Below are 10,877 nucleotides of genomic sequence, written 5' to 3'. Positions count from 1 at the left end.
GTGTGTGTGTGTGTGTGTGTGTGTGTGTGTGTGTGTGTGTGTGTGTGTGTGTGTGTGTGTGTGTGTGTGTGTGTGTGTGTGTGTGTGTGTGATGGTGAGTCTCAGGAGTTTCCGCTGCTGTATCGGCTCTGTGCTCAGGCCAAAGACTAATTACTCAGAGTGAGGTGGCTCTCATATACACACATATAAACCAACAGGTGTGTCTGGCAGTGAGGTGTGGAAACATTACACCAAAAAAGTAGGCAGGAATTAATTATTGCGAGTTACAAGAGTGTTTGTGTGTCTGTTTTCTGTACAAATACAAAGTATCGCGTAAATGATGTGTTTGTGTCTTCTGTCCATTGCATTTTTCCTGGCAGTGAGCATGACTGAATCACAATTTAGATCATGGCTGCCCAAATTGGGGCCCGCGGGCCAAACTTGGCCCGCGACCGATTATATTTGGCCCGTGCCTTCCCGCACTGTCCCACCATAAACGATCGGAAGCTCTCGTTGAAAATTATTTATTGGCGCACTACCAAATAATGCCATAGGATGGCGCTGTTGAGCTCCAGTCAGCTCCTAGCTACCCGATAACGCCCAAGACCAGTGAGTGAGAGGATTCAAGGATGGAGCGTAGTAGGCTGTGGCACACAGACAAACGAAAATTTAAAAAAACTTGGGAACAGGACTATTTTTTTACCGAGGTAGATTCCAATGCAGTGTGTCTGGTATGTAAGCAGAGGGTCGCTGTTTCAAAGGAATACAACATTCGCCGTCACTATCTAACTAAGCATGCGGCTGAGTTCGCAAAGTACACTGGAGAACATCGCAAGGTCAAGTTAGCAGACTTGCTAACAAAGCTAACCACCCAGCAGCGAACTCTACTTCAGCCGTCGACTGCACAAGAAAATGCCACTCGGGCTAGTTATCGCATTAGCAATGCAATCGTGAGAAGTGGGAGAGCTTTTGCAGCGGGTGATTTCGTCAAGGAGTGTTTGACAATTGCTGCCCAAGATGTGTGTCCAAATCAGATGCGTGTATTTTCTCAAATTAGCCTGTCACGGAACACTGTCACCCGCCGCGTTGAGGACATGGCCGAAGACGTTCGAGGTCAGATAGCCCAAAGAGCAAGTCACTTTTCTGCCTTCTCCATTGCGTGCGATGAAAGCACCGACATGTCCGACTCAGCACAGTTGCTGGTGTTTTTGCGAGGCGTCAATGAGGACTTTGAAGTGTGTCAAGAACTAGCGGGCCTTGAAACATTGAAAGGGACAACAAAAGGTGTGGATATTTTTATGGTCACTGGATGCCCAGTATGGTGATGTATTGTACCATCAGGAGGTGCGGTGGTTGAGCCGTGGGAAAGTTTTGCGGCGTTTCTTTGATCTGCGCGAGGAAATAAGAGAGTTTCAAGCCATGAAGACGAACAACATCCAAGTGCCCACGGACAGACACTGGCTTGCAGACCTGGCTTTTCTTGTGGACATCACAGAGCTGCTGAATATCCTCAATCTTCAGCTCCAAGGGAGAGACCAGATGATCACGCAGATGTATGACCATGTCAAAGCCTTCAAGCAAAAGCTCCAGCTGCTTAGCAGACATCTTTCAACAGGTGAGATCTAACTTTAATATTTTATTGAACATAAAACAATGTATTACGCTTGTTGTCACAACATGCTATCATAGATATATTGTTTGTGATGCATGTATACTTTGTGTTGGTGGAAAATAGATGTTCTTTTTAAAACCACTAAACCAGGCATTAAATCCAAAACAGTAGTTGTATTGCTTTTCATAGTCTACTGCAGCCATAAACAAAACAAAATATATCCCCTGCCCACCATTTGATTGATGATTGGTATTTCATTTCATTTCATGAACAACCTTGCATCTTACATTGCTGCTTTTGTCTTTGTGTCTGTATTTTCAGGAAATTTGGCACATTTCCCCAGCCTCAGAGAAGTTGGGTTGATGGAGGAAGACACACCAAAATACCTCGACATTCTCAACAATCTTGAGGTGGAGTTCGACCATCGCTTTGAAGATTTTCGTGGAAATACAACAGCATTTGAGCTGTTTGCTCAACCTTTTTCTGTGAATGTGGATGCAGTCAGTGAGGAGCTTCAAATGGAACTTTTGGAACTTCAGTCTGATTCAGACCTCCATAGCAGGTTCAGAGAGCTTTCCTTACAAGACTTTTACAGGTCTATTCCCGCACACAGATATGGCAAGATCCGCAAACATGCCCAGGTTATGTTATCCGTCTTTGGAAGTACTTATGTCTGTGAGCAGGCTTTCAGCCTTATGAATCTTAACAAGTCCAAACTGAGGAATGCTTTATCTGACTCTCACCTACATGACATTCTCACTTTGTCAGTTAGTCAGCTTGAACCTGATATTGAGAGGCTTTTAAAAACCAAGAACAGGCTTCATGTTTCCCACTGATTGGACTACTACAGGCAGAATATGTAGGCCTGCCCTAGGCCCCCATTGTGTCACCTGGGAGTATGGTAGGCCCAAGGACTGGTAGCCTAATGTTCCACACCTGTCCACAAATATTTCATAGTGCTTCAGTTATTTTTTTAATTTAAAGAAGCCAGATCGATGTTCTGAAATGTTTTTGACCTAAATGTGAAGCACAATAAACAGTGCAATTCTTTTTTCAAAAGGACTTTGTGATATAGTGTTTATTTTGCACACATATGCTTAACTTACACACGTAATGTACTGCACTCATATATTTACCGTACACTTAATGTACTGCAAAATTATCATTTTGGCCCTCGGCACCTCCCCTCACGTTCAATTTTGGCCCTCCATCGGGAAGTATTTGGGCACCCCTGATTTAGATACTCAGAGTCCCTTTGACCCGTAACCTCAAATGTAGGTGGAGGATAACACTAGCCGTGAAAAACATGTTGATCAAATAATCATGAACACCAAAGCATCTGTGAAACAGTATGCCAAAGAACTCAGGGTAACCACTGCCAAGACTTTGTAAAAGCAGCTGTTTAGCTAGGTGCAACCCAAACAAAGCACCATGAACAAGCGGAACTCCGTCAACTGCACAGCCTTATCTGACAGCCATTAAAGACATCTGCCGCAGCTTTTGGAAACCAGACAGAAAGATATAGCCTTAAGTTTATACTTTTTACACCGATGGATGGACATCACTGGTAGTGTTGCGCTTTAACACAGTTTTGTCATGGTAAATGGTACACTCAATTGATCTGTATTATTTGTAACTATTAGCTTTATGAATTTAGTTGTTGTATTTTATTCATACTCCAATTTTGACATGCGACTACTGTACTTCGTTGTGTCTTTTTTCTGCATGAGCCTTTTGGTGTGTGTGTGTGTGTGTGTGTGTGTGTGTGTGTGTGTGTGTGTGTGTGTGTGTGTGTGTGTGTGTGTGTGTGTGTGTGTGTGTGTGTGTGTTCGCTAAACAAAGAGCTGTTGGCTTCAGTGACCCTGAATATCAATAAAGGCCGAACATGTGGTTACTGCTGCCGATCAATACACACACACACACACACACACACACACACACACACACACACACACACACACACACACACACACACACACACACACACACACACACACACACACACCTTCTTCTCTTCTGTTTTTTCTGGTGTTTATAAAGAGTTCACTGCAAATGTTGAATTTGTCATCAATATAGAACTATTTACGTACTGTATATATTTTTAACCACTTACAACAAAATACAATGCAAAAATAAAAACACAAATGCAAATGATGAAACATACTAAACAATTTAACAACACATGCGTAGGATTTAGAAAACATCCACCGACTTGAGGAAAGATGTGCAGGGTTTACTAAAAGCGCTGCGTAAACACAGAAAATACAAAATGCTGCAAGAAGCTCAAAACACAACAGAAACGGGGACACTAAAAAGTGATGCACACGGCTGGGATTGGAGCGCTAGTTAGTGTTTGGTTATTGTAAATATCGTTTTTGAAATTGCAGCGTTGCTCTATTAACAATCTTTTGCCCGTCGGCCACGGTACACTCCAATAGTCATATTCTATTTCATTTATATAAATTATATGACTTTATTATATTCAAGAATATAATACAAAACAAGAAAGATACATATGAGAACATAAGATTATGTTCTCATATGTATCTTTCTTGTTTTTTTTAATCAATATTTTAGCTGAGATTTAAAAATACTACAGCTGCTTCACTGGAATTGTTGTGCAAATTACTTTGAACTGAATTCTAATTTGTGTGTGTGTGCATGTGTTCATGTGTGTGTGTGTGTGTGTGTGTGTGTGTGTGTGTGTGTGTGTGTGTGTGTGTGTGTGTGTGTGTGTGTGTGTGTGTGTGTGTGTGTGTGTGTGAGAGAGTGTGTTTGTACCATATCACAAAGTCCTGCCTTCCAAAACTAAGTAGGAACAGAGAGAAAGGAAAAGAGGAAAGGATAGAAGGAGGAAAAGTAAGAAGAGAGGAAGGTGAAATTAACAACGGTAGAAGAAGGACCAGAACAAGAAAAGAGACGAGAATAAATAAAATGAACCGGAGCAGATTAAGTGGAGGGAACAAGCCACACACATACATACACACACACACTCACACCCTGGCCAAAACCGGGTGAAACGGTGATGGATTTCAGTTATTAGCCAATCAGAAAGATGGATGGCGCCGCGCTCCATCCAATCAACATCATCATCTAGATTCAGTTAGCAGATAGCGCCTCAGCGCTAATCAACTTATTAAAGTTCCTGATAATATCGCAGCAGAATAATCTCTCACACACACACACACACACACACACACACACACACACACAGACACACACACAGTGAGTAAGGAGTCGGGTAGTCGATAAAATCACTTGAGGCGAGGCCGAGCTCAGAGGTAAGTAGTGACGCTGGAGGTCATTAATAGTATTTAACACCTGCAGGCACAAACACTAATGAAGAAGAAAAACTGGACCCCCCGCTTCCTGCTCCCTCGTCCTGCAGCTGGAGAGAGTGTGTGTGTGTTTTGAAGATTTTTTTAGTCCTCTATGTGTGCCGGTGTGTTTTGGGTTTGTTCACAATTTGGATATTTTACGGTTATGAAGGTTTATTACGTGTATGATTTCAATGGAGGATCCTTATGTGTGTGGAGGGTTTCAGTTTCTTGCTGTCAATGTAACAATATTTCCAAATTGACGTCTCTAGGAGAGCAAGCACTCCACAAATGTTGATATCAATAATTTGGATACAGAACTCAAATGCCCCAAATTGTGGAAAATAATGACACATGCACACAAACAGTATACCTTAAATAAAATATCCATATTAAGGGCCAAGCTAACAGTCAAGCTACAGTAGTGTTTTGAGCTAAGGCTATTCTTTACATGATAGCAAGCTAACAGGGACGATGTAATTTACCAATGTGTTGACATTTCTATATTCCAAGGATTCTAAGTTTGAAAACTGGTTTTAGTCATTATGTGATTTAAATGCTCTAGAGATTACATTCTGGAAAATAATGACACAAACAGAATACCTGAGCTAAATTTGTTCATCATTTTGTTGGTTCAAATTAAAAGCTGTTGGGAGGATTTCATATCTGAAGAATGTTGGTTTTCATTATTACTTTCAATAGACCATATTAGTTTCAATCAACAATTTCTTCAGTGGTAGTCACACTTTTTGAGAGTCCAAACTAAATAACTTCTGTTGTCATTTGTATTTGTTACGACAGAGAGTTTTCTCTCTTTAGTTCCTGGTAGTCAGATACATTTGTGTCATTTTCATCTTAAAGCAGACTATAAGTAATATAAAGAATGTCATCATTTCAGCTCTTTTTGGATGTTTAATGTTGAAAGACTTTTTATTTAAACTGATGAATTAATTATAGTTTTATTGTGTGTGAGACTTAAATTGATAATCATTTAGGAGCAGTTTAATCATTAGCTAAGAGAAAATTTGAGTGTACATTTGACATGAAGTTATTTCACCAGAGGGGTCAGAGGTCATCCCGGAGCCTTGTTTTATTAAACAGGGATGGATGGAAGAGACACTGCAGGCATCAAACCGGCAACCTTCAAGCCACAGAACCACCTGAAGCACACACACAAACTCACAAATGTTATGTTTTAAACTTTAAGTGAAGTTTACTATTTCACTGTCGATGTGTTTAATCTGAACAGATCAGCTGCAACTAAATAGCAAAACAGCAGAAAAGAAAAAAACTGCTTTTCTCCTCATTAAAGCGACACCTAATTGAGTATCAATTCCAGTTCAATGCTGTTCCTGTCTGCTGATTCTTCTGCTGGATGTTCCAGCTGCAGGATGGGACGTTTGATCTGCTTACGTGGTTTTTTAAAGTGGATCGAAAGAAGGGAGGAGTCCTGTTTCCTGATCTGACAAATTCATCTGAGAGTGTAAGGAAAAACACATCCATTAAATCTGACCGGGTGTCAAAGTAATAAAAATAAAAAAGAGTTATTCAATTGAATATTAAGACATAAGTGTGAACAATTCCTTTCCATATAAAATGGGTGTTTTTATTGGTGCACAGACACAATAGCCTGCCTAATGTGTATTCCAACACACATACAAAACACACACACACACACACACACACACACACACACACACACACACACACACACACACACACACACACACACACACACACACACACACACACAAACACACACAGCATGTGGTCCAGCCTGTGTAGAGGTTGTTAGGGTTTGATCTGGGTAGGTGTTGAGGATAAAAAGGTTAGGAGTGACGGCTGTGTTGCTGCTCAGCAGGCTGACACTGACAGCCATCATGCTGGGAAAATGACTGTCACATTACTGTCACATACCTAAACCTGCCCTGTGTGTGTGTGTGTGTGTGTGTGTGTGTGTGTGTGTGGGTGTGTGTGTGTGTGTGTGTGTGTGTGTGTGTGTGTGTGTGTGTGTGTGTGTGTGTGTCAGGCCGTGATGTGGGGGGTCAGGGTCCTGGTGTGACCCTAGCATTGGATCGATAGCCAGGCCATCAGAGCTGACAGATGGCAAACCTGAGCCTGACTCCAACAGAGAATTTCTTCCACGTCCTGCCACTTACAGATAGTGAACGCATCGCGACGGCAGTGAAAAGTGCCAGCTTTCTTCAAGAAACCTGATCATGCTGCTGCATCATACTGCAATGTGACTTTTTCTGTAGATAATAAAATTATCATTAGCTATAAAAAGAATGGTAATCAATTTAATCAGAAATAAATGAATATTGAGTAGTTGATATACATCTATATAAATGAAGAAGACTGGGGGAAATTATCAAGCTGCAACATCCGGAAAAAATAAAATAAAGCCAATCCAGCAGTGCCTTATAAATTGCTGTCTTTCTAATAGCCAGCAGGAGGACTCCATTAGCTACAAAATGTCTGACTGTATAGAAGTCTATGAACGAAAGGACTCGCTTGAAACATTTTCCCACCATGTTTATGTAATTACTAGTTTAAATACAGCATGACCTGTAATTTGTAAACAATAATCACATTAAGAGTAAAATCGATTATAATATGATATGATATGATTTAGGGAGTTGATACATTCTGAATGACAGGTTGCTAACTTATAATGTAAGGTTTATGTGAGTGTGTTTTTGACACACAGTGGTTTTCATTTCATGAAATTTAACATTTTGTTCACCTAAATCCTTTATTGTTCGGACGGACTTAACTACACCCTCTTTTTTGCACTTCTGATAAAAAACACAAATCTCAAGGATTCAAAGCTGTCCACAAACCAATGAGTGATGTCATGGGGAACATCCACGGTGAAGGCAGGGATCCTTTAACTCATATGACAGTTGCTCAGTGGTCGTACCAGGTCGTTGATTTCGTTTTTAGAAAATGATCCGCTGATACAGATGACTCTTTCTCAATATCAATATCTCAATATTCTCAAAAGTCATTGGAAAAAGTATTTTCGGGCCCAATTACATCATGGACTGACACACATGTTGTAGCACAGTCGTTTGGCTACAACAAAAATGTGCTTGAACGTCTGATGCACTTCCAAGGGGCTTGCCTCACTCTGCCCGCCCTTGTTGTCACAACTCTTTCAGTGCTAGGAAGCTGTACTTGCTGGTCCGATGCTAAGCTAGCAGCTGTCAGTCATTCATACTAGCTAAATGTTTATCAGTTTTTCGGTCTGAGCCTGAGCTGCTTTTAAAGACAACTAAAGACAAACACAAGCAAAAGCAACACTTCACAATGAGATTTACAGCCCCTGACCATCACACACACACACACACACACACACACACACACACACACACACACACACACACACACACACACACACACACACACACACACACACACACAGAGGATGGAGTGTGCTGTGGTTGATATGTGAGGCTCATTAACACCATTGTCTCTACAAGGAATGGTGGACACCTAAACAACAACAGCGAAAACGACAGCTACATCCATCCTGTCTGAAGATTTACACGCTCTCTGTTGGGACCTCAGCCGTATTTTTAACTTTTGGCCAGCTGCACAGTCTGCCAGCATTTTAGCCTCCTTAACAAATCCTACTGTTCGGGTTATTGTTATATGTTGTGAACAGATTCCAGTCCTTCAGGTCCATTTGTCATCATCATTCCCAAATGAAAAGATCGTATTGAGATGCCATTTAAGTTTGGCTTCATTATCGAATCACTCTTTTATTTGCAAGAATTTCCTATTGATAATGATGTCGAAATGTTTCTGTTTTGATTTGAAGTGTGAAACTATGAAAAATTCTGGATGCACACTACCTTTCAAAAGTTTGAAATCAGCCATTATTGATGTTTTCTTCTGACCTTCGAAAAAAACTATTTGAACTGAATCATTTTTTTCCCCAAAAGCAAACTACTTAAAGGATTCTGCCGTTTAGTTGATTTCTGTTGTGTACAGGAAGTAAACATGTCATCAAACCAACAGCGCATACAGATATTTTATGATCAACGTGTTTATGTGCATATTTATCAGGGAAGTTATATCAATCACAAGTGGTCAATCGAGTCTCCTGTGGGAACGTATTATAATGCAGTGTTTGAACTGACATGTTTAGAGATGACCCAGGTTTAAGTTTATGCGAGGCAGAAACAGAATCATTCATTCGTTTTGTAATAATTTTCATAGAGTGGAGTGCAGTAAAGAGTCCTAAAACCCGGAGAAGACTTAGCATTTCATTACTTCCAGTTCCCTCTACTTGAAGTCAACAGTTGTTTGAACGTGTTGGTGGTCAGAAGACTGAAATAAGGTCTGTGGTTAAAAGCGATTTTTACGTTTTGTTTTACGACAAAAAATACGCCAGTAAGTACTCCGCTCGTGAACGAAGCTTCTAACGTGTCAAAAAAACGGTGGTTTCTAACAAGTGGCTATATTAAAATTAGACTTCTAAACCTCACAAGTTCGCTTAGCAATAGCTAAGTTCCCTTTAGCTTAGCCGTGATGATGCGAGCGTGATATAGTTTGTTTATAGCATTATGTAAGCTTTTTATTTCTGATGAATAACATGTGTAAGTATCATAAACGTACTGTATGGTGGCCACACAGCTTATTTTATGCAATATACTACAATCTAATGGGGAAATCCAATTGCTTTTTGTCAAGGGAGCCCTTGACAAAAAGCAATTGGATTAGCATCAAGGGAGCCCTTGCGATGCTAACTGGCCTACAGAAATATGTCAACACTGCACCACTGATGGCTTTATTAATCTTTGACCAAGATTTTTTGTAATATTACTATAACTTTTATCCCCAAAACTGAACAAAATTCTAAAACAGACATGGAATATCCATCATATTAATCTTTTCTTGTGCTGATTTGTAACAAATGATAGGGATGTCAGATACACTCAATATTATACCTCGTTGCATCCTCCTCTGCTGCTCAGTTGCACTTTCTGTGTTGACACCTCGTTAAGTTAGAATATAAATGACAATCTTCAAGTGAAAAAATCTTGGGAAAGTAAACAATAACTCACTTCAAATCAAACTTTCAAAGGCCACAAACCAGCTTGTGAATTACAGAAGAGACAGTAATGGTAATTCAATACATCGACACTCAGTAGTATCCAACCGTCAAGTATTCCTATGTGGAGAGTCAAAGCAGTGTGTGCTTAATGTCTCCCACAGGCTCCAGACCAGTCTAATGATGACCCTCGACACACTTCGCTGAGAGGTCATAGGTCAAAGGCCAACATCAGAAAACAGTGAGGGAAGAGTGTGTGTGTGTGTGTGTGTGTGTGTGTGTGTGTGTGTGTGTGTGTGTGTGTGTGTGTGTGTGTGTGTGTGTGTGTGTGTGTGTGTGTGTGTGTGTGTCTGAAAACAGGGGTGAAGTGGGAATTCAAGAAATAATTCTTACTGAGAGGTGCACTTGAATGAATACTTGTTTATAGTGCCAGAGCTGTTCATAGTTGCTAAAACAAAGCATTATGGTGTGGATTTTCCTAGAATGCAAACCAGAAAGACGGCCCAATTAGGCTCTTGGGGGTTTTCCTTTACCTGTAGCGTGTTATATAGGTTTTTGCGCATGTAAATGGTCTGCAAAGGCTAAAATACACACTCCCCCCCTGCCGGAAATACCTCCATTGGACACATTTGTTCACTCCCGTAACATAGTGACATCAATATGTAACACAATTGGCTAGTGCTCCAACACATTGTAAGTGAAAAGCTAAGGGGAATGACTTCTCTTAGCAGTTGACCCATCAAAACAGAGCTGGTCAGCTAACCAATCAGAGCAGACTGGACTCTGGTTCCAGAAAGAGGGGGAGATGGACGTACCTTGAACTGTGTTTTGAAGGGCGAAGTTCAAACTCTGTGTCATCGAATGTGAACACGGCATGATTGGAACCCTGCTAGAAAAAAACAAAAAA

General features: G+C 40.7%; 1 protein-coding gene across 1 annotated transcript; it reads left to right on the top strand.

The window, feature by feature from the left end:
* Positions 1-1,329: 1,329 nt before the first annotated feature.
* LOC134873243 (general transcription factor II-I repeat domain-containing protein 2-like) lies at positions 1,330-10,215 on the top strand. The gene is made up of 3 exons (XM_063896714.1): positions 1,330-1,594; positions 1,913-2,226; positions 10,135-10,215. The coding sequence occupies exons 1-3, from the start codon at positions 1,399-1,401 to the stop codon at positions 10,213-10,215; spliced, it is 591 nt and encodes a 196-aa protein (XP_063752784.1). The 5' UTR covers positions 1,330-1,398.
* The last annotated feature ends 662 nt before the right edge of the window (positions 10,216-10,877 follow it).

The sequence above is a fragment of the Eleginops maclovinus genome, chromosome 12, assembly GCF_036324505.1.
Source record: "Eleginops maclovinus isolate JMC-PN-2008 ecotype Puerto Natales chromosome 12, JC_Emac_rtc_rv5, whole genome shotgun sequence".
Lineage (NCBI taxonomy): Eukaryota > Metazoa > Chordata > Actinopteri > Perciformes > Eleginopidae > Eleginops > Eleginops maclovinus.
Note: the sequence above shows the minus strand (reverse complement) of the source record. Positions and strands in the feature narration are given on the sequence as shown.